Source organism: Adelges cooleyi, unplaced genomic scaffold (assembly GCF_023614345.1).
Source record: "Adelges cooleyi isolate 19-005CV unplaced genomic scaffold, UGA_ACOO_1.1 ACOO_flye_CR_arks_rails_tigmint_CR_PRNA_381, whole genome shotgun sequence".
Lineage (NCBI taxonomy): Eukaryota > Metazoa > Arthropoda > Insecta > Hemiptera > Adelgidae > Adelges > Adelges cooleyi.
In genome coordinates, this window is record NW_026096058.1 from 1,593,873 (window position 1) to 1,619,540 (window position 25,668).

Genomic DNA, 25,668 nt, shown 5'->3' on the forward strand with positions numbered 1-25,668 from the left:
GAGCTGTCCAAGATGATATTATATTAAAACATATTATAATTAATTAGTGACGGTGGTTTAATATTGTAATTACTATTATTATTATTTTATTTTAATGTCGGACTCGAATAAACTCGTTGCAGCAACCCAAGTAAAACTACTTGGCACGTCACACGTTCACATCTGTCTGACAAACTGGTTTTCTTTGTATGTATATACAATATATAGTAATAATGTATTACTATTAAGCCAAAAAGGTCATTGTATCGAAGACACCGCGCAAACACGGGTAAGCGTATATGATATATTATAATATGTTAAAAAAAAATTAAACATGTATAATATATGTATATAAATTATATACACACAGGTACAACCGTATTAAGACTTAAAAGCAAAAAACAAATTGTATCGACTCAACTGCGCTACACTGTACGATTTTATTTGTTCGTGCTTATACTGTTATATAACATATAATATATTATTTAGATACTTGAGATTTTGTTTTTTTTCAAATTAATTTATACTCATTTGCGCCACGATTTTTATTGCACTTAACTGTTTTACTTTTTTAAATAATTTTTTTTAAAATAAAATCCAAGATAGCCGTTTTATTGAGAATAATTTTCTGAGTATTTTGACTGGTCGACAACCAGTTTTGGATTATTAGAATGGAAGATGGTGTGCGGTAGATAGTTATTTTTATCTGCACGCATCACAAAATAATTATCCAAAAATAGTTGTCGACCAGTAAAAATGATCAGCAAATCATTCTCAATAAAATGGCTATCTTGATTTTTTGAATCTTAAAAATATTCACTAGAACACAAGTTATTTTATTTGTTTTATCTTTGTGGGACACCTTGTTGTGTAACGGCAAATGTAAATTTGATATTCAAAGAGCTTTTATATAATAAAGCTTAATAATTTAATATTGATTATATATTTAATCAATATTTTATACATTGGAAAAAAGTGGACAAATTTTGGAAAAAATCTTCTAACAAGAAGTGTGTGCGCTACTAAGCCCAATAGATGTTAAAAAAAAACCCCTCCCAGCTCTAAGTTACACAGGCTTTAAGGTTTTTTTTTTTTTAAAAAACTATAAGACCCAAAGCATATTATAACACTTAACCTGGGTCTCACTGGACGTTTTTGGGAATTACTTAGAAAATATTTTCCTTCTTATTATTACTACTCCCATCCAAGTATCGGACGACGGTTTTTTGCACACAGCAGCAATAGGTGTCTCTTATCGCGCCGGTGTTTTATGGACTTATATTATAATATGCAGATTTTCGTTCGTGTGTTAACAACGGGCATACCGTGGGGTTTTTAATGTATATGGTACTAATGTACTTATATATGTGTATATATATATATATATATTAATATATGCCGTGGGTGTGGGTTCGATGTGCCGTTATATTCGCTTTTATTCCGTCGTGACTGTGCACAGACACTGATGGCAATATTATTATTTGTCTGCCAAGCCGGGGGAGCCGGTCGTCATCCGATTTTGCATATTATCATACGAATATATATATATATATATATATAAATACATTTCTTATTTTTTTTTTCCATTCCTTACCATACTCTTCGGCGTACAACCGTACAACCTCGCCGTATGTGGATGAATAGAGTGCCGAATAATTGTTGTTTGTGTATATGTAAGTGTGTGTAAAGTTTCAATGTCAAAATCGTTATGTATGTGTACACTCATAAACACTGATCAACACTACCTAACAAAATAGATTGTTTGCCTTTTTTTTTACAGAAAGACAATAATCTAATGTACATATAGTTGTTATTTTGTCAAGTATAAGATCTGCCATGGCTTTACAACAGTTATTATAGTATAACATACATTAAGAAGATTTCCACAATTAGGGCTGTCTTTAGTTTCCAGGGCTGTCTACCGAATAATGGGGATATTAAATGAAATGCCTTGGACTATACATAGTATATACCTATAGTTGTTGCATATAATGACGGTACAGACAGTATACACATGTATTGTATAATATGATACCAGACGATTACAGAGCTGTACAGTTTAGTCGAGGGATAATATACATTACACTGGTACGGTTTTACCCCTTGGCAAATATAATAATATAGGCTCTTAGGTTTTTGACATACTGATTGCCAATCAGTAATGGGATAGTGTGTGTATTATATAATATATAAACTATTTGTGCTCACAGTATTTATTTCAAGTATACATTGTTTTTGTATACAATTATATTTCTAATGTACTTGTTTGAAATTAGAAAATAGGAGTCATTTTTTTTTTTTTTACTAAAAACCGCTTCACAGTGTTCTCACTGAACTCAATTCCGTTCTGTGTACATTCTATTTTATTCAGAATTCAGCATTGATCAATAATTCAGGTAAGTAAGTTTTTTTTTTTTTTGGAATTTCTTATGTATTCGCTCATATATTGTGGCCGTGCACGTCATCGGTGATTATTATCCGAACAGGCATAATTATTATATTTAAAAATACATCTATTAGATATCAATTATCGTTGAATGGCACGCAGAAAACAATACTCTAAACTACATTTTAACACTATGTATACGGTGGTGATATTCTTATTACCTATGTTACCTATATGTTCATATATCTTAATCTATGTTGCACGTTGCGGTCTGTACCTACCCGTGTGTGTGTGTAAATTAAATATGAATTAACTATCGTTTAGTAGAAAAATATCTGAAAATCTATAGTGGCCTGGTTGTTTTTTTGTAACTGCTATTTACAAGAGCCAGCACAAAATTATTATTTATATTCAGCTAATTTATTCGGCACTGTGGTCGCATCTCGAATGACATCTTAGAATTTTCTAAGATTTCACATTTTAATTATGTACATATTGATTATTATTATCATAGGCCATATTAGTGTATTTGTATTCATAAACAAAAATTATGCATGAACATAAAGATGAAGTTTATAATTTTACAAACGCATGTGTCGTCGTTACTCGTTCGTTGTAAAACCAGTTTTTTACAGTAATCATTGTCGAGTTAATAAAGTTAATAAACATAATATGAATCATGCAAGAGTTTTATGGCGTCTTATTGTCTCTCCTTATCTCTTGTGTGAGGCGTCGATTAGTTACAAAAACCAGCTAAAAGCGATTATTGAAAATGGTTTGAAAAATGTTTTCAGTGTCTATTTTAGCTGGTTTTAATAAAGTAGACGCCTCGTTTAATGTCAACAATGGCACGGATATTTGATCTTACTAAAAATCATTAGGCACCTTTTTGAACTGACTCCCAACCGTAGAACGTGTTTAAAATGAAAACCAAAAAAGACAAGTTTTGATATACTGTGATCTCAATTTTCATGTTCTCACCCCATTTCCAAATTAGTTTTTTTCATAGCAACTTTTGAAACTTGAATGGTAATGCAAACGTTTCATTGACTTTTTAAATCGAGAATAATTTACTAAACATATTTTTGACTGGTCGACAACCAGTTTTGGATAACTATTTTTGAAGTTATTCAAGTTTCAAGGGCAGGGGGAAAGGCGGAGTGTAGTATTATTTTGATCTGCCCGCCATTCCCCTCTTGTCCTAGCTTTTAAACTCTTATAACTTTAAATATAGTGGGAGGGGGTAGGAACATAAAAAAAGTTAAGAGTACCTATCCACACTTCATGCAGATACATGTATCTCTAGACTCTAATCCACTATCTGTATAATCCTTAATACTCGTCCATACTCCTCCGTAATTCCTTAATACTCCTTCATACTCCTCCATAATTCCTTAATACTCCTCAATGATGCTCCTCCATAACCATAATGACGTCAGCACTGTGACACAAAACGTGATGGACAAATTTTCAGAATTACCCCAGCCATAAGACACCCCGTGTAACCATAAGTCGCTTAAAGTTTTTTACTAGACCTTAAAAATAAAGTTCAAAAACCATTTATTTGACCGTCTAATTTGAATTTTTATTTTGTACCTACCGCGGCCGCAGTAAAGTCTAATAGGGGTGGTCGAGGATTTTATTGATAATTTTTTTTTTTTTTTTGGGGGTCGATAAGGTGCGGCGCCTGCACGCGCCATCAGGTAAAAAAAAAATAACAAAATAATTAAACGCCTTTGCGTCGCGCGGCGTCCGACCTCACCGCGGGCCGCCCCGGCACCTGTACACCACTATACACACCGAACCGGTCGCCGGTGTCTTCGGTGTACGTACGATCCGGTTGTTCGTGCGTGTGCCCGGTCGTCCGTCGTCGTCGCGGTACGTGCGTGAGTGCGTGCGTGCGTGTATGTACGCGGTACGTACCGGCCGAAGAGAGAGAGAGAGGGCGTGTGTGCGTGTGTGTGCGAGTGGGAGACCGATGTAGAGCGGCGGCACCGCGGAGGAGCGAGCGAGAACGCGGCACCGGAGAGCGGGCACAGCGGCAGCGGCTCATTCCACAAGCGAACGCAGTCAACAAGTAGGTAGTGACTAGTGCCGCCGCCGCCTCCGCCGCCGGTAGTTTGTGACTTGGACGCCAACAGTGACAACGCGCGCGCCGCAGAGTGCTATCGATAAAAACGTTGACGACCTTTTTTTTGTTTTTTGAAATCGTTTTCGATTATAGTTTCGGCAAAATTAGCTTCGAAATAATACAGTAATATAAATATATATTTATTAATTATACTCTACTGATCGGTTCGCTTTTTATTTTTTTTTTAATAATAATACTACTACAATATCGTCGTCGTCGTCGTCTTATTCTTCGGGATATCGAAACCGTTCCGGCCGCGAGTGCATGTCTCTGGCGGTCACCACTGACGTTTGGTTCGGTCGTGCGTGCCGCGCCGCCGTGATGTTCTGAAAGCGAAAAAAGTGAGCCGTACTCATCGCCAAATGGTGGAGACGGTGACCCGACCGTCGGTGACGGCCAGCCTGCACGTCCTGGCCGCAGCCGCCGTTCTGCTGGCGGCCGCCGGATGCGCTCGGGACGCAACAGGTACCTACTCGCGAGCTTTTTTTTGCTTTACAGTTTTTATATTCGAGCGTGTATCTATTATAGTATAAATTTTATAAAAAAAAAAGTTGCGCAGGAGGATGATTTTTTCTTCTTAAGATTTATGATTTATCTAGATCGATATCGAAACGATTATTGTCTGCTGTTAAGTGCACAAACGACTTAAGTCTCATAGCTGTCTAGAAAAATATACCGTTTTCCCAAGGTATACCCAAAAGGAGGACGGGGAGAGCGATCTGATCCGGAATAGCATAATATAATAAACGCAGCTATCAACCCTCGAAAACAATTTCCGGCAACAGTATTGACAATGTTATATTGTTTGATATGATTTTGTTTATTGCCATTTATATATACATACACACATATATACCTATTATTTTGCCGGCGTTATCATTCGTTCGTATCACACAACGACAGAGTGGTTATATTTATAGCAATCCAATACCGGAATCGATTGTACCGGACTTTTGTAAACAAACGGTATTGTAATAATTTTTATTAAGAATTTTATAAGCGCAAAATATAGACTGTGTCCGTACCTGAAAGTATTAAACCTTTAAAGCTATTTGTGTCGAAGCTGTTTTCACAAACTTTCATTCTAACCGTGTCGAATTTTTATAGATTTGTGCCCATGTGTGAATATAAAACCGTTGGTTGTAACGGTGTTGAGTTAATAAAAAAAAATCTCTACGCTTGTATTAGTTTTCTCTATTAGCGAAATTAGTTCAAACTAGTTGGACGATTAAAATCCCAGTTAGTGTCGATAAGTCTAGTAGTGCCCAGGCGGTAGGTAGATAACATATATATATATATATATATTAATATAAAGTGAGTAATTTGGGTTAGTTTTGCGCAATATAAAAAAAAAAACTCGACTAGTTAGATTTGTCGACTAAACTAGCCTTATCTGTTTTGACTCTGACTTTGTTTTTTTTTTACCAAATTCGGTATTACCTATATTTCAATCTCGTTGACGTTTCTATCAGACTAAATATTATGATAATTTATCAACTTGAACTTTGATGAATTGTCATTGGAGATCACATATATTATACAATATAATAAACTAGATTGCTAAGTGTACATGCCGCCAATAATATTGAAGTTACCGTTTTCCACCATCTTAGTGTGTTGTTAGAACCCAGAATCACAGATGTATTATATATTATTTTATACCACAGATAGGTAGATAGAATAAAGTAGAATGGGAATTTATGTGTGTATAAAATAATATATCTAAATTTGTAGTTCTGTGTTATCAGCTAAAATTGTAATTGTGATAAGCAGTGATAACAGTTATAAACATGAGATAAGGTTCTAATTCCCTCAAAGATGGCAAAAGAAGGTTAAATCAATTAATCTCAATTGGAGGCATGTACACGCGTGCGATCTAGCTGTATAATTATAATTAGTTAGAATTATACATATATATTATTTTCTACACACATAAATCCCATAAAAAAAACGGCCGAGTCGATTTCCATTCTTATCACTAGTTGGCGCAATCATCTATGGCGTCGACTGATAAGAATTTTTAGTTAGTAAACCGTTGGGGACTTTAACGAGCCCCCAGCCTCGCCGTCGCATCGGTAGACAAGTTTTTTACACGAGCTATTCTTGTGCTAATTTTTTTAGTTTATCGAGTTTCCAAGTATCGGAAACGGCTTTGAGTAATATTGTCGATGGAGCTGTCTATTATTTAGGTAGGTTTTCGCACAAACGTACTTAATTGCTCGGCAAGTCCGGTCATTGGTTCGGTCGTTTGCGGACATTTGTCCAATTTTCGACAGTAACAATAATTTACAATGGCATTGAATAACGACAATAATAATAATGCTTTGACGGTGTGTGTGAAAAGAGTGCAAATTAGCAGCCCGGACGGTGTGTATGTGTGTGATAATTGGTTATTATTTTCCGAACCGGTTTACAGTTATAACTTATATATATATATATATATATATATATTATATTATACCCGTGCAACCGACTGAAATATTAAATGATATTATACTAATACGATATTGTTATTTGGTTATCAGTGAAAAACCGACCAACCAACAAACTTTACCCGTTATCTGTCGGACCGGCCGGCTATTTAGCTGCAGCTATAGGTGTGTTTAGTATAATACACCTACTGTTTATAATATTGGCAAGTGAGCTAAGAAGGAAGGTGGAAAAAAACCGCACAAAAGTATAAACATGTATTTGTTTTTTTTTCTCAACACAACGCACGTATTATGCCCATTGTTTGTGCGCCGATGATAAAAAAAACAACACATAAAACTAATATAATAATATGTACGATATTTTCTACTTTGGCTGTATTTTTTTATTTGCATATAACGCGGACACATTGTTTTTTATGTATGCACCACTCGTTCAGTGACCAGATATAAAAATCCTCCCAAAAAAAAATGTACATTTTAAAACTCTGCTCTTCCTCTATCATAATAATTGGCGAATGTATGTATGTGTACATTTCTACCCATTTAGCCTATGCGGTATACCATATCCCATAGGTCATCTCTCCGTCTATATAAATTGTTTTTTTTTTCCATCTGATTACTCTATTATTTCTATTTTTATTATCAACTATGAAAACTAATAATTTGAAATTATAATGTCAACTTATTAGGTGTGTGTTTTACGATGAAATCACTTTGAAGCTTAACGCATTGGAAATATAAGAAATATTCTAATGTATCATTATTGAATGAAAAGTATGTACATTTAAATTACAAGTACAAAACTTTATTAATATAATTCCTACATATTATTTAACACGCTTCCTTCATGGTGAAAATGTAATTTTAATTGTATTTTTAATTTTAACATGATAAAAAAGTAAAATGTATTTTTGAGATCCGTGAATTTCATTCAGTAACTTAGTGGCCGACTTTAATGTTTTAATTAATATTTACTACAATTTTCATCAGGGCTTGTAAAATCCAGCATTATATATTCATATGCATAAGGTACAATTTCATGTAGTTAACACATAGTGTTGAGGGCACCAGGACAATGCATAGAAAAAAAGTACTGTCCTACTAAAAAAAAGAATACGTCTGGTCACCATGTTATGTATAGTCTATGTGATAAAAAAAACGAAAAAAAATGTTTAAAAAAACGTTGGCACTACAAAATAAAAAAACAGCCGTGGTCGACAGCGGTCGCTGCCGGTGTGTTTACCGCGGAAACCCCGGGGAAGGTCAGCTCCGGCCCCGCTCTGTTGCACCGGTTGGTCTGTGTGTGTGTGTGTGTGTGTGCAGTAGGTACACTACAGGTGGATCAATACGGTAAAAGTGTAAATTATAATTTATATTATGTTATAAGTACGTTTAACGCGGACGAGATCGAACGGGAGTGGAGTAAAAAAAATATATATACGAGTAAACCGGCCGTCGCTACCGTTAACTCTATCAAGCTAAAAAAATTACTGGTTTAGGCGCTCACGAGCACTTGGATAGAGAGAGAGAGAGAGAGAGAAAAGTTCTGTTAAAAAAAAAAACTTTATTAATACATACAACGCGGCAAATAGATAAGGAATTAGTTTTCTCCCACGAAAAAAAAAAAAAATTAGAGCTACTAGATTTCCCCTGACGCGCGTCCGACGTAGCTTCTGTGTGTAATAGTAACCTATATAATATGTTGTACATATAAACACTGTTAATTAAAAAAAAAAAAAAAATACCGTCCAAATTAGACTTCACCGGTCACACACACACACACACTTGACGGTCACGGTCGACTTACTTTAAGAAGGATCGACTGTGTTAACAAGCGTTTGCTTGTCACTTTATTTTTTTTTTTTTTTGATAAAGTCAAGACTTTTGACAAACAGTCTTCCGACCGTCAGAAACTGAAAATCAGCCAAAGTCACCAAAGAACGATCTCTTTACAGCATTGAAAAACCGGTCCATCCCATATGTAGTGGACATTTTAGCTGGCTTTTTTAAGCATAAAAAAAAATTCTTTTTTCTTTTACTCTTGTTTGAAACCCTAACTTAATAAATCTTACCTATTTCGACGATACGAACCGCACGTGAACTGCTCACGCGAACCGTCCTAAGTGGCGCAATATTCCTCTCTCGTTGGACTGTATATTGATCAAATTATTTGGGATTATCTTCGAACCGACTCGAGGAGACTCGATCATCGTTGTCGGGGCGTTATGTATAATATTATAATAATACGGAGAATGATTATTACGTTTTTTTTTTTTTTTTTTCTATAATCTATATACGTATAATATACAAGATCTGCGATGGCCGACCAGCAGCACCGAGGAGCTGGATGTGTTTTTCTTTCTCGAAACTGGTTCCGCCCGGAACAACCGGTTTTCGCCAACCAATAAACGCGCGGCCGTCGGACTTGTATATCGCGTGTATTATTATCATTAATGTTATTGAAATATAAATTTTCAAAAAAAACATCAACACCGTAACAAAATTACATGTACCTACTCCTCCTACTGTCGACTAGCCAAAATTATTACCAACCATTTGCGTTTGGCCGGCCTTTTCAGATCACTTGACCAGCAACTTGATAACTTATTATCATATTGCATACACAAAAAGCTAGTACAGCGTGAGGTCGAGGCATAGTGGGAACGGCGAGGTCTGATAATTTAAAAAATATTTTTTTGGTGTTTTTCCACGATTATTAAGGGGAAAGAGTGAATTATTATTATTTTCCAATCATATTGTATTGGTGGAAACCAAATTCTTATGAAGATTGCTCGAACAATCCACAAATTCGTTTGTTGTGAAATAAAAACAACCTATGTTTTAATTTTGTTATGTGGTTAGGTTATGTTAGGTTAGGTTTAGGTTAGGTTAGGTTAGGTTAGGTTTGGTTTAGGTTAGGTTAGGTTTAGGTTAGGTTTAGGTTAGGTTAGGTTAGGTTAGGTTAGGTTAGGTTTAGGTTAGGTTAGGTTAGGTTTTACATTGAATAATTTTATTCTAAACAACACGGTTGGTATGTCAAGGAAGAGCGTAGGGCCAAATGCTCTACGGCTTTCTTATGTACCTTAGGATATCCCTAACATTCTCAAAAATTTTACCCGAGTTGCGCTCATGTACAGTGTGTAATATTATTAGTGTGACGTATACAATACAACAAGTGACACGTCTTGGGCATTCGGCATGGCGACGGGGGTTTATGAGGTGGAATACTTTGTTTCCTTCTTGTTCGTGTGGTTCGCCTTCTTTCGTTGCTTCCCGCGTCCGTCTTAGTTATAATTTTACCCAAACAATGAAGGGCGTTGGTCGTCGTCGTCGTCGTCGCCGCTGCCGTCTTACCTGAGACGGGCGACCGCTATCAGACACAACCGGCGACAACCGGTGATCTTTTACGGCCCCGAAGATTATTATCTTTTGTGTACGACATGATGTATTTATTTTTATGATCATCTCGTTGCCGTTTAAGCCTTATTATATAGCCTGGTAACCCTGGTAATAACCGCCATAACCCTGGTCTCGGTCCGGCAATAATTATTACTACTTGTACGTTGTATATATATATATATATAATACAAATTAAACTACTATTACAATAGTAATGGAACTTTGGGAACGTTCTCTGGTGTGTACCTACCTACATATTAATAATAATATAATATACCTACTGATTAATGGTGAAAATATTTAAAGGTAAAACCCGTGACGCGGGTTAGGTTAAACAAGAAAAATAAATCTATGAGTCACGTTGGTAGAAACTGTCGTCCGGCTACAATAATATACATATAATAAATTAATAGCCGAGACAAAACAAAACACTGTAGTCGATTCGCAGTATGTAGTTTAAGACGTTGAAAAAAAACGGTTATATATTAAAATATGACCGTCCTCGCTTTTCCGAAGACGTTTGATTGTATATATGCTGCGACTTACCATAATAATAATAATAATAATAATAAACAAGTTACACGATTAATTATAGAATATTAATTAGCGTTTAAGTAATTTGCGCCGCAAAAACAATTTTTAAATATTTGTATGTGATTAAATAAAAATATATTCTATTATAATGTCGTGTTAAAACCGGCCAATTTATACACTTTGGACGAGCGAGCAAAATAATAATAAGAAAATGTTCTACGTTTTATAGTTTGGCCGTATAACTTGCTTAATATTTTTTTCTTATTATGGTCTTACACGGAAACGTTATAACAACTTCTTCATAACATAGTATATCATACTTAGGTATAAGTGCATAATAATAATAATAATATTGTAACCGTTGTACGGCGTGGCAACATTGTCAGTGTGTTCGATTCATTAGTCTTGAAAATAATATCTCATCACCCATAAACCACAGTCTTCAATGTGTCTGGACATGGAAAAAAAAATAATTAAAAACCATTTTTTAACGTCAATGTAATAATGTTTAAGAGCTTCCCGTTATAGTAATAATAATTATCGTTATCGTTGTATTTCACGACGGGCAACTGACAACTTGTTAATGACAAGAACCTAACCGCGACAAAGCGTCTTACTTACTTTTGTACTTACATGGACGACATTCGTTAGCACACACACACACACAGACTTGACAGTTTATAGCTCATTTAACAATATGTGCACATGTTAGGAAGGATTAATCGTACCTATATTTATAAATTAGTGGATTTTGGTGTAACGGAGGGATTTTTTTTTGGAAGGGAACATCGAGCTTAAGCCTTTTTAGACACTAGAAAAAAAAGGCTATTAAGTGTTGGTTTATAAACCAAAGTATAAATATAGTTTTCATTAAAAAAATAATATATATGTACCTAGAAATATAGCTTTTTTTTTTGTCCTTGTTCTAATAAGCGTTGGAAAAACAGAGTTATATTATACATTAATTTTCAGTAAAAACTTAAACCATATTGAGCGACGATTGAAAATACTTGTAAACATTTTTTTTTTTTTGTAGAAACTAAGATTTAGATTAGGACATAAATTCGATAGAGAGACCTGAGACCTATATTTTAGCTTCGGTTTGCGGAAGTGACGATATGGCGCAATAAATTCAATAATAGTTTTTGTTTTTGAAAAACACACTGGCCAGAAGATTATGTTTATCAAACAAAACATCGCATGCATTTGGAACGTAATAGAAAATAATAATAATAATAATACACTAACATTAGCAGTCGGACTTGTGTTCAATTCAGTCGAATTGAATTATTTTATATTTTTCTCTACACACATAATACGTTTCTTCTCCGCATGGGCTTTTCTTTAAACTCTTCAACACCCCCTCCCTCTCGCCCTTTGTCGGTTTGCTGCGAATCATAATTACTTCCCAACTGTGATATTAAAATATCGACTATCGACTAAACTTGTGTGCACACACGCCAATGTCGCATGGGTATACAAACTACACATTATATGAATAATAACGACGCTTTTTCCCGTATCTTAGCGACGTGTGTCGTCAAAACAACACCGGATTGATCGTTTCGTGCTTAGGTTTTTGAAAATGAGCGGTGGGGAGGAGGGTTGGAAGGGGTCACTCGACCCTATAGTAATATAGCACCTATCGCAACGGGGACGGGATGGTGGTAGTCTATATTTTATGTTGTCAATCTATGAGAAATAGTAATAGGCAAATTTTCGTTATTTTTTTTTTTGTTTGTTTATTGAAAATTACCTGATAACGGTCAGTTCGATAACGTAGTGATTAGATATCAATGATAACAAGGTATCATTGATGTCTTATCAGTGATAACATATCAAATCTCTTATTATCTAGGGGAAAAAAAACAATAATATTTCAAGATAAGAGGTGAAAAATGTAAACCATCATAATAATATAGAGAGTAACGATGAGGACTTTTTTCTTTTGTGTGGCCATGTCAAGTATAATATTATGTCAGTTCACCACTTTATTATATTATTACTCTGTTTCCGTTTTCCGCCAAAATGACTCTAGACCATAACGCCGTGACTATTTTCGGCCAAAATAAATTAAAACTCGATGCTAAAACCACTGAACCAAAATCTATACAAAAATAATCCGCCATAAGCGAGTATTAGCTCATATAGATGCTATATATTAATTATTCTAACGAGTTCCTTATTATAATTTGTAAAAATGTTAGCCGTATACTTTTTTATTTTTATGGCATTTCCGCTGAACTAAAAACGAGTCGCAAAGCTCTAATGAATGTGTATTAATCGATAGCGGCTGTTCTCAGTATAATTATTAATGTAAAAAAATCGCTCCATTTTTTCAAACCTGCCTGCCAATGACGTTATAACAGCTATGTCAGCAGAAAGTCTTGGGGACGGTCGTCTTAGAGCGGGTGAAGGATGTGAACATTTTAACTAGGTGTATTATTAAAATTTATATTTTTAGCGTTATGTCTATTTGTCTAGCTGTTGTCTTGAGCTCTTGTGATTTGCAGGTAGTCAGTCAACTGCGCTCTTTTCGAATACACCGATTTGCTGGTCTGTTTTTTTTTTTTTTTGGTCTTTGGGATTTTGGGCGAGTTACGGTTCTTAGTATACAGGTAAACAAGTCTTGTAAACACAAAAAATAGTGTATAGCGTTGAATCAAAGATTTTCGGGCAAACGGACAACAAGAAAAGAGAGGTGTGAAAACAGGTACGACACAGTGTGTCGGTGTCGTTTTTTTTTTTTTTTTAAATGATAATATATATCTTATTAACACTATATATATATATATATATATATATATATATATTGTGTTTCAAGGTGACCTTTCTCTTTAGCATCTAAGTCACGGCAGGCGCCTCCGGCAAACTCGGAAGACGACCGAGTGAATTTTACTAAATTGTATTGACTGTAGATGATGGTAACATATCTTTGAATATACCGTCGTCTCGTCTCTCGGCTTCTTAAAAATAATCTAATAGAATTTACCTGTACGTCATATTATATATACAACGTTTATTATATACCTACCTACTGGGCCACCTTCGGTTGGTACTGCGTTATTTGTTGTGAATGCTCAAATGAGACACGGCCGGGCGCATTCACGGTCACAGAGCACACACACACACACAGCCAAGGCGGGGGAGCGGTCAACACATAAAATACCTGTATAATATTATAGTATCCCATTAATAAATATTAAAAAAAAAAAAAAAATACCTGGACGTTTATACAGTCGTCAATAACCAATGCGCGTGTCGTCGAATGTCGTCGTTTGCCGCCAAGTATACTAATAGTACAGCTAAGTACACTTAGTATATACCTGCTCTATAGTCTATTTGATTATCTGTCCAAAAGTGGGAAAGTTCACCGTAAACTGTAACAAGCAGAGAACAGAAAAAACGATTAAATGGTGTGCGTGCGGTCTGTTTTCTTTTTTTAATGTAAAAAAAATGAGTTTTTTAATATTGTAAAAAACTGCAAATTTAATTCCTTCAATACTAACAAGAAACTGAAATTTATAAAAACCACTTTTTTCCTAAATATTGCCCGTACAAAAAACTCATCAAACACCGACAGCGTGTATTCCCCCCTTAACCTATGAATTAACCAGCTACCATTTTGAACCCGGACTAGTTAAACATTCTATTTTTGTGATAACACTTTATCCGTAGGTATATCCGTGTTCTACATACGTCACTTAGGAAGTCACGATTTCGGTTGTTGTTGTGTTTGTTGATCTCAAGTACTATGTAGACATTTCTCTGAGGTTAATAACTGGGTTTCAATCAATTGGGGTTGACACGAGACAAGTTTTCGACAAATCTCTATTGTGTTATTAAAATATATGGGCATGAGGTAGTGATTAGGTCCGTGTATAAAAGTTCAGTAGTTACCTGTACTTTCGAATGAAGCCAAAAGAGTTATGGGTACAGCTGAGTGTACTTAAAAACACCATTAAATCGATATTTCCATTTATTATTTATTCGAGAACTGTTCCAGTACAAGCTCTGTTCGAAGATGTTTTAAGTGCTTGCCATCGGATCATATGTCTTTTGCTGTGTAAAAATAGTCACAACCAAAAAATCTAACACACATTTGTTTATGGACATGTTCACATTAAACGATTCATATTATTTAATTAGGTACCCAATGATCGTCGGGTGAGTTACAATATTAAAATTGACTGTACAGTCATATTTGATATCTACCTAATACAAATAAAGTAGTACCAATCACAAGTATACTCGTGGATAAAAGTGTTTTAAAGATTTTTTTTATTTTGGTATATCATCGAACGTAATTGAAAATACTTTTACTTGAGTGTACTTAACAACGGAGCTCTGTTCTTGTACACGCTGTACTCAGGTTATTGACTACACAGTGTTATTGATTAACTATATGACACTGCATTTGCGTTGTGTTCAAAGACCTATACATGGGTTTTGTTAAAGTCTTTTTTCATTAATTATTTATACTAAACTATAATAGTAATAATAGTGTGTACTTTATACAAATGTACAATCAACTTGAGCGATTATTATATTTAAATAATACCATTCGGATGTTGTATTTTACTCTCAAACACCTTTTGAAGTAGTTTCGAAACCGCACACTGGTAGTACATAGTCAAATCGTGTATAAGCTTAACGGTATACTTATAAACGACGTTTGCGCCCGTATCCACCTTTTTTTTTTCACTTTGATTGAATGATTATGATGCTGAGATTAAATTGAACTTCCCATTCCGACCTAACCGTTGAGAGAGAGAGAGAGAGGGAGAGACAGTGGTGCATTGCCGGTCAATTGATGATGATGGTGCGTTAGACTTTTATTTTCAGTTCATATACAACAGCATTGTTATCCGTCTCTGTGTTACCATTATTATTGTATATATGTATATTATACTTTCCTTCCCCTCCCCCGCCCCTTCTCACCGGTACACGTCGTTGCCGAGTCGCATACACAAAATATTATTATTACTATAAATGTGATAATAATCGATGATGGCCGATGACACACTTACGGGCGGCGACTGGTTTACAAAACAATTCAATTTTACCATTGGACATGACGTGAACTAAACAAAGCAAGACTATGGACTCTGGAGAGAGAGAGAGAGAGTAGCGAGAGGAAAAGAAAGAAGGAGAAGTCTGTCGGTCGTGGTCGCAAGTGTGTCACGAAGAGTATAATACACGTTGATGATCGTTGGAGCTGTGTGTGTGTGTGTATTTTTTTCAAATTGCAAAAAAAAACATCTTAAGACAATTGTTTTCTCAGTATATTAACCCTAGTCGTGGAATAAGATTAATAATAATCGATCTAAGCGCACTAGGGGAGGGGGTGGTATTTTTATCACCAAGCAACACTTGTGGTTATATCACAATTTTGTTACTTCACAACGACATATTATTCTCAGCCAGGTTTGTCCTATTGTTGTTAATATGTTAATAACTATCACAGACTCTCTTATTTCCAGCCTAAGTGAGAACTCCAAGTGAACATTTTGATTGTGTTAGATTTGGCGCGTTTCGAGTTTGGTCGTATATTCGTTTGTTTTACTTGTAATTTTCGAATCGGTTTAATTTAAATTTTATCCAACTTACCTTGCGCTGGCCGTGTTAGACGCGTTTGTCACAAGACACTTAAATCTGTGATCATATTTAACTATTTTCGGTGGTAGATTCGATGGCTTTACAAATGGCTAATGCTCCATAATTATGCTACACGTGAATGGTGTACAGCATTTTTTTTTTTTTTTTGTCTGTGTAGATTCGGTTTTTGGTCGTTGTGACGATTAATTTTTTAAATTGAGATTTTTCAATAATACACTTTTTTTTATCAAAACGAAACTATATTTTGGCGAGTTTTCCGACTGGGTATTGTTTTTTTTTTTCTTCTAAAGTATATAAATCGGATATCCGGCCGGTCTGCCGCGGATGTGTGTCAGTGGCGACCGTGAAAATCGGTGGACTTGTCCACGGTGTAGTGCATACTGTAATAACACACATATACACTGTGGCCGGGGTAGGGGTGACCCAGTTACTGACCGTGAAGAGATCGCCAAAGCTTATATAGGTACCATAGTAGAGAGAGAGAGAGAGAGAGAGAGGAGCTCCACACACACACACACATACACTACACTTATAATGCGTTTAAATGTGTTTACAATAATTATTGTTCCAATAACATTTTTTGCCGATTGCTTTTTTTTATTATTGTTAACAAATTTTTTTCCACCCAATCTAAAATATACATGTATACGAATATCCCGGCCTACTTACGGCCAAGTACGGTCAGTAGTATACACAAGTACACTGAGTACCATTGTACTACACAAGTACGCAAGTATACTTATACACTGTCTGTACTGTATTAAATAAAAATGAATACCTAATAAAAATGAATAACAAACGTTCAATTAAATCTGGTACAGCAACGTTGGAAAACGATTGTTTTTTGCACTCTGTACCCTTCAAATAATTATATTCTTTAAGTTCAACACCAGGCGTTTATTTTACCACAAAATTCAATAAGTTTACAAATGTTGTTTTAGTTTAATTTCAAATTGTTCGAATTTTCCGAGTTAGGATTACATAACATAATAATACTATAGGTACATAAATATTATACTGGTTCTTAAAAAAATCGCCTATGCGGTATGTCGTCTGAGCGTTTTTCTTGGGTTGAAAAATGTATTTATTTTATTATTATAATAATGAACAAAAATATAAATCATGAGCGCGTTAAGATTATTATCTAGTCACGACTATAATTTAACAGTACGACGATTTGGAGTTATTATTTTTTTTTTTTCCTCGACTTTATGAATGAAACGGTCGTTTTTTTTAAAATTAATGAACAGGCTTTCTTTTTTTGGCTTCGACGCCGAAGCGGGTACAACTGTTTCGCATTGGAATACATAAAAACACACACACTGTTGGCTACATTTTTTTTTTACGCCTTTAGATTTTATGTGTGTGGCCACTCAGCTTATAGTAAATATTATAGCGATTATTCTATAAAAAAAAAAAACAAAATAATAATAATAATAGAAAGTATCACCGTTTTTACATTTTGGTAACATCATTTTTTTCAAACAAAGTTTGCATTTATTATGCTGAAATTTTATAAAAATATTATTGCACATATTTGTGCAATGTTTAACGCATAATATAATAAATGCGTGTGTGGTATATTCGTCGTGTGTCTTTTGTATAATTTAATATGTATATACCTACTAGTATTATATTTTTAACGACGACGGAATTGAGTAGTCAATACAGTCATCGGCCATCTTACTCTGTAAGTATGATAATAATATGATAATTAATAACTCAATTACATAAAAAACGTTTATGAAATCAGTTTTTTGCGCGTTTTGTTTGTCTTTAATTATTCTTGAAATCCGACCTTGAGCTACGGCTAAATAATGTTTATCTATTGTCGGCCACTTTAAGAAAATACGGTATAGTCATGACGGATTATACCCATATAAGTCGATAATAAAATATACATACAAATATATTAACCCTTAATTATGGCGACCAAGTTGTTGTAAAAACACTATTACATTTTACACAAAACTTTTATAGGCAAGGCACTGCGGCGACAACAGTACATCATATACGGATAGAAAATGGCCGGATTTTAATAATTAGTGATAACAATAACGTCGGTAATAATATTATAATAATCGATATAAGAAGGAACGCCTTGTGGTGGCCGTCTGTTGTTAATTTTTACCGGTAATTAACCGTATATCAAATAATATGCGAGAGGAGTTATTCGATTCGATTGAAATGGTAATGGGTTTTTTTCGGTTTTTTTTTTTACACTTGCAATCGTATGTAAAAAAATTGTTTCTTAATTACCTACGACGTCTAAGTTCGTGAACCCTTATAATATATTATATATTTATCGTGGTGGTTTATATGGCCGCAGCTCTCTTGTCGAAGGTCGAAACCGCGGGATACGATACACTACATAGATAGATAGATAGATAGATGGGTACGCATACTTTCATAAGACGCAGGAGTCGATGGCTGCTCTTTTGTCGTCATCATCATGTTATTATATTAGAAGCAAGCGACCTATAGGTATATAACTATACTATAGCATAGCATGTATAGAGACCGAAATCGAAAAGAAAAAAGAAGGAGCTCATTTTGAAAAACACCTCTCGGTTGGCCTCTTGCGGATTACACTATACGGATCGAAAGAATGTTGTTGTTTGCTATCCCAATATTTTTATACCTATATAGAGTGATAGGTGCACATGACGTGACTCTTCTGTTCTTTCTGGTCCACCTCGTGCTTTTATAGCGAAAAAAAAATATGCATTAACGCAATCGTCATCATCGCCCAAACAGTGCCGGAATAATGCGCGAATAATAAACATAATATTCTAGCAAAAAAAAAAAAAATTTTTAAATGGCGCTATGTATTTTGTAAAGGAAATAGAAACGTGTACATAGAATAGGTCGATCGGTGAATTACCGAAATAAGTTTCTCACAACGAAAAAAACAAACAAAAATGTATAGGAACATAGTTGAAATAAGGTCACGATAGAATTTATAGTTGGAATGACTAAATAAAATATTATATAGTCTGGTAAACCTAAACGCGGATAGTCGATTTAGTTAAAAAGCATAAAAAAAAAACCTAGTTATTTTCTACGTTCCAGGGAAAAACATTAATCAATCATGGAAATGTTATCTCTTATCACATATCTTATCACTAGCTGAAAGTTTAAGTGTAACGCGAAAACGGCGACAAACATTTCGGCCAAACATAATATTATCCATGTTAAAAGGGGAGGTTTATAAGGTTTTTTTTAGATTGGAAATATTTTAGGAAAAAGTGATTTTAATAAATTTCCACCATTTACCAATTTGTATTCAGGCTAAATCAAGTTAAGGGTATTATTTTGAACGTATACAATTTTTTCTATGAGTAAAAGCCATTTTGGTGTTGGAAAAAATGCTTTCGCTGTGACCAAATCGTGAGAATCGTTGTGTTTAGTGACCGATTTTCATTTAGGTTTTTTTTTTAACGGTTATGTTATATTATATCGAGTTATATTGGTTCTGGTTGCTGTTCGGTCAAATTGTGATTTAAAACGATTTATCTAGTGAAAATACCCGCATAGCCTGTCTGGAATTCCTCGCCTGACGGTATGTTATTGTATTAATTAAACTGTAATTTTGCATATTTTATTTGAGTTAATAAAGTCCGGGGACAAAAAACCCCAACGTTTGGCATGCTGGGAATCCAACGGAAAACATATTTTATTTTTGTTTCTGTTTTTGTCGCTTTGGTCCGAGACTTGTTGTCTACGTGCAAAATACCGTCTTGCGTTTAATTATTGTGGATTTGGGTGTTTGATAGTATACAAACAACGAACGGGACATGCTAATTGCAATGGCAGACTTTATAAGTACCCAAAACCCGAATGTCGTAGTGCTATATTGCTCGGACTGATGTGTTTTGTTGGCGATTTCTCTTGCTGTTGTCGTTTGTTTGTTTACACGGAATTCCAGCTGTGTTTTCATGGACTGCATCTGAGCCCTCCGATTAATTATACAACGATAGCATAAGTACCTACACTTGTACAATGCGTAGGTACAATGCTAGTATAAACTTTTAAATGTAATTTTGTAGTCCACAAAGTATAGTTGTTGATCCTCTTTCCGCTGAATTCAATATACTATCGAATCGGTTTGAAAAATAAATTAGCCAAATAATATGCATAATTATGTATATATATATTACAATTGACAGTAATAATTGTTGTAATTGCATGGTAACAATTACTCGATAAAAATAAAAACACTAACTAAAGCGACGAACGGCTAGAAAACTATAACTGTAAGTGTGGAAGATTGGCCGTAGATGTTGTTGACTTGTCGATAGTAGAAAAAAAAAATCGTTTAATTATCTCTCTGTAATTCGATATAATTGACGTTTAAGTATTTGATTACTCGACGTGAGAAACCGATCCGTTTCAGTGTGTATATAATTATATTATTTCTCGGTAAAAATCATCATTATAATATTTTACATTATGTACCTAAATGTAGTGTGCGCATTGAACGATAAACTCGAGTCGATTGCCAAGAATAATAATACAATGTTTAAAACAGTAAACTTAACTGTACATATTATCACAGCGCGGCAGTTGTCGATTGACGCACACAAATTTAGAAGTAGTAAAATTTATCAAAATGCTGATTTTTCATGTTTTTTGAAAGTATTAATGTTTTCATATGAAATTAGGTACCCAAGTCGTTATTTTTTTGGGGAATTGAAATTAATTTTAACATGGATACGTTATTAGGCTTGATACAAGAAACACAATGTCGCCATTTTCGTCTTACACTTTTGTTTTCGGTGAGAGATAAGTGATAAGAGATAACAGACCAAATATAAGAGATAACACATCTATGATTGATTAATGTTTTTTCGTGGATCGGAGAAAATAGCTAAGTTTTTTTGTTGGCGATTGATTTTTATTTAAAAATAAGAAAGGAAAATGTTTACTTCTTAGGAGTTTTGGTTGTGAATTTTGGTAAAGTAAATTTTGCCTTTGCACAAGTGTTGCGATCGTCTCCTCGGTCGTCACCGCCTTTGCTTAGTAATCCTTTTGGGCCCCGCACACAATAGACCGGTCGACGACAATATAGAGTAGTAAGTAATATAATATAATATAATATGATGATGATGATAATAGTAATAATAATAATAACTGGGCGACCTATAAATGTTAATAACCGCCATCGTCCCCGGCTCGCGTATGTATCACTTAACAGTATAATATAAAAAAGAATGGTCGTTACTAAAGTTAGTCTTCCGGCCAATTCGGCGGTCATCTCCGCCGTCGATTTAGAATATAATAATTTAATAGTTGTAATAATAATATATCACCGTAATAGTGTGTATATATTATCACACATAGGTCGGATAAAAATACCGCCGGACACCGTGACAGCGTTCACGCTGGGATGGTCGAGAGATGTGGGTTTTATTTTTGCATAATAATATTATCAACGATTATTATTTCACACAGTAAATGCCTACCGTGTAGGTAAAGGCTCGACCAGAATTTATACACTTACACCCCAATTGTAATATAATAAAAGAGGAAAAACAATATTATATTGCTAGAAAAAATGTTTTTTTTTTGTGGTGTAAAATATTCGAATACAATTTTTTATAAATCAATTATTTTAAATTAAAATTTCGAATTATTGTTTTATTTATTAAAAATAATAATACAATTTTAGAAAAAAATATTTACACATCTGTCTTTATTCAAATACAATATTATTATTAGTGTTTTTTTTTTTATTAATTTTAACTATATTTCGTTTTCAAAGTATTCCAAGTATTTTCTAAGATCTAAAACGCACCTGGTAGATTTGATAAATAACATACAAATTAACCAACTCTCTATAGTTATTCTATTCTTACAAGAATTTTATTATAAGTCTGGTTTTTTCTAGACCATACTTTAGACTTGTTGTTACTTAAAAATTATCTCTCTAAATGTCTCAATGAACCGCTATCTCTCCTCCTCTGGTCGTTGTCTTGGTCTCTTGCACTTGTTATTTTTTCGGTTAAGTATAAGTCGGCATTCTTCTGGTCGGCTCAACTTATAGTCTTGGGCGTTAGAGATGACTTTGATACTATTACTAGGTGCCTATAGTTGATAAAAATGCATAGTATTCGACAAATAACACACAACGGAGGAAGTTTTTTACCTAAACAAACTTTTGTACTTGTACCGGTAAAAAAAAATTTACACACATTCCCCCTGGAAAACTCGCAACAAGAAACTTATTTAATTATAATTAATCCATTTGCTTTTGCTCTACTATATGAATTTAAATATAAAGTTTCCAGTGCCGCCTGTGTGAACGATGATTTTGTCCAAGGCACGGCCGATTGGAATTCGTCTGTATAATATTACTACATTATAAGTGTGTGCGAGGAGGGTCTTTAACAATTGTCGTGATTACCACTGTGTACATATACTGTACACACGGATAAGGTTAATTGTCCGAGGAGTGTTGGTGGAGATATTTTGTTTTTTTACAGGAAACCTCCGTCCTTATATTATTATATACCGAGAGAATTAGTCGTTAGTTATATACGTGTAAAATAATAAAAAAATTTAAATGATTTCACACAGTCACACACACACCGATACGGTGGTTACCACTTATACGTTTTGTTGTTTCTTTTTAGCTTTTTATAACATTGTAGGCTTATTAAAAAAAAAAAAATACACTATATGTACTGTGTGTACATGCGAGTAGCATTCCCGTCGATTAATCATTTCCAGAGGTAACTTGTAACACTCGGGTGTATATTTTGGATACGGATTGTAATAAAAAAAAAATCAGTCGATTAAATAGTACTACTCATAATATAGCATAAGTAATAGAAATAATTCTGACCTTTAGAGGGTGCAATGTACGTTTGAACCATCAATAAAATACTATTAGAAACCAAGTGAGTTCAAGCTCTGGCAGAGAGGTGTTCAATGTACTTGCTTAACTATCCTGTTCAATTACAACTAAAATGAAATAACCCACCGTGACAATACTTGCAGGTATTTACTAATAATTATAAAAATAATGGCAAGGTATTGGCCGGTATTGTATATACTTACTAACGGGTGCAATTTGGCGACAACTAATAGCCTACATACATAGCATTGTGGACTATAGTTGGGCAACTTGAGTAGTATTTGTGTAATAAACGAGATATTAATTATTATTCGATTTTCTCAACCCGTTTAAAATGATATTCGATAATATGTTTGTAATGTCGGCGTTTGTGGATATTGTGTACAATTTTTACCATAAAACAAGTATAATAAATGTGGATAGTTTGTTTTACCAATTAAATACCGCTATTTTCAAACGAAATCTTGGTAATATAATATTCCAACATTTAGTATATATTTTATATAATCAATTAGTACTATATAAGAAATAATGCCCTCGTAAAACTCTATTATTTGCAAAGAAAAACAACCATCGACCGTGTTTTTTTTAAAAATTAGCACATACACAATATATTGTGTTTTTTAATCCTTTGTTAAAAGCGCATGTGTGTTTATCAATCGACCACCAGCATCGCGCGGTAATAAAAAAAAAACTTAAATCGCGCAATCGTGTAATTGTAAAATAATAACAATAATAGAGTACATATAAAAAATGATAAATAATTGTCTAGTCGGTGATTCATAATAATAATAGCGTGGACGTACAAACGATAAGTTCGCAGAAAATATCAACGCGAAGGGTTTGGGCACAGACAAAAACCATGACGTCACATGGGTCATACAATGTAATCAGTGTGACCGCAGATTCGAGCATAAAATTTCACAATAATATCACAGGTTATTTAACAAAATTATCCAATTAATGATAATAATATATAGTCGGTTGTCATTTAAATCGGTTAATGATTGATGAGTACTGTACTAATGTATAAAATATCTGCACGATAATTATTCACATACTGTAAGTCACGCGGCTACACTGATTTCTTTGCTAATCGGTCTTTTTAAACGTTTAATCCTTTGTTTTCGGCAGAGCCGTCTGTTTTCATATTATTATTACAGTCTGTGGTTTATGTATATATTATGTTGTATAGTTTAAAATCTTAACGGATAGGAATATCGTTGTGTGCGCTGCTGCGCTTTGCGACTCGCGCCAAGACGTTATGACAACGTCATCTTGTCTATAGGTTGTTTTTTTTTTTTTTATTAGCAAAACAACTACCGTCACCATCGTATCTACATTGACAGACGGACCAAACGAAATGCATAAAAATATCACGAGAACAGAGATGATCGTAAAATAATAATAAGTAATAACCGACGGACGTTCTACGACGACGGTACACCACCACCACCTGTATTGTACCTACATAATTTATGGAATGCGCAATATCGATGAAAGTGTATGCACCTGGGCATAGGATCGTATACACGACTCGTTAACGAGGGTATTATTATTATTCTAATAGGTGAACGGACTTTCTACGGGTATATATGTGTACATACATTATATATTGTATTCACACGCACGCTCAGGCATTCGTCGGATATGATTTGAAAATTGCCTGGTTAATGCTTGAAAAACGTGTGCCCCCCCCCCCTCGCCCCCACCCCCATTTAAGGTCGCGCTATTAAAAAGAAAGATTTAGGTTATACGAATTTCACCGGTTTTACAATAATAATAATAATAGCGGTAACTAATAAATATTGTATACACACGCGCGCGATCCCTGAACTATAGAAAATCGAAAAACGTAGGAAGGGTCACTTTCGAATGTAAACAAAAAAAAAGTGACGACCATTTTGTAAAGATCAAAATATTCAGTATTGTGCGTTATATTATATTCTATACACAACGAATAATAATAACGTAAGGATTTATTGTAAATTATATCATAATGTGAAATTGTAGACGTGGTGTGTAGTCTTAAGAAGATGATCGCCTCGTTTTTGTGTGATAAGGATCTTCCGGGGCCTGATAACACAGTACAGGCAAGATGATGTGATAACAATAATATCATTAGTTTTCTATGTGAAATCCATGTATATATATATATATATGATATAATAATATTATTGTATAATAACGACAGCAAGTCAATAATTATAGAAACATTTTTACTATGGCGGTCCGGGGTCTAACACTACATGATAGTGGTGTAGAATATGACCGCCGCTTTTTTGTGCGATAAGTACCTATCAGCTTCGCCGTGTTAATTTTCATCAGC

General features: G+C 34.2%; 1 protein-coding gene across 1 annotated transcript in view; it reads left to right on the plus strand.

The window, feature by feature from the left end:
* Nucleotides 1–4,455: 4,455 nt before the first annotated feature.
* Nucleotides 4,456–25,668, plus strand: part of LOC126841428 (low-density lipoprotein receptor-related protein 2) — a 61,986-nt gene continuing 40,773 nt past the window's right edge. Inside the window, exon 1 of the mRNA XM_050577908.1 lies at nucleotides 4,456–4,961. Coding sequence (XP_050433865.1) covers nucleotides 4,859–4,961 — 103 coding nt within the window. The 5' untranslated portion in view covers nucleotides 4,456–4,858. The remainder of the gene's footprint in view (nucleotides 4,962–25,668) is intronic.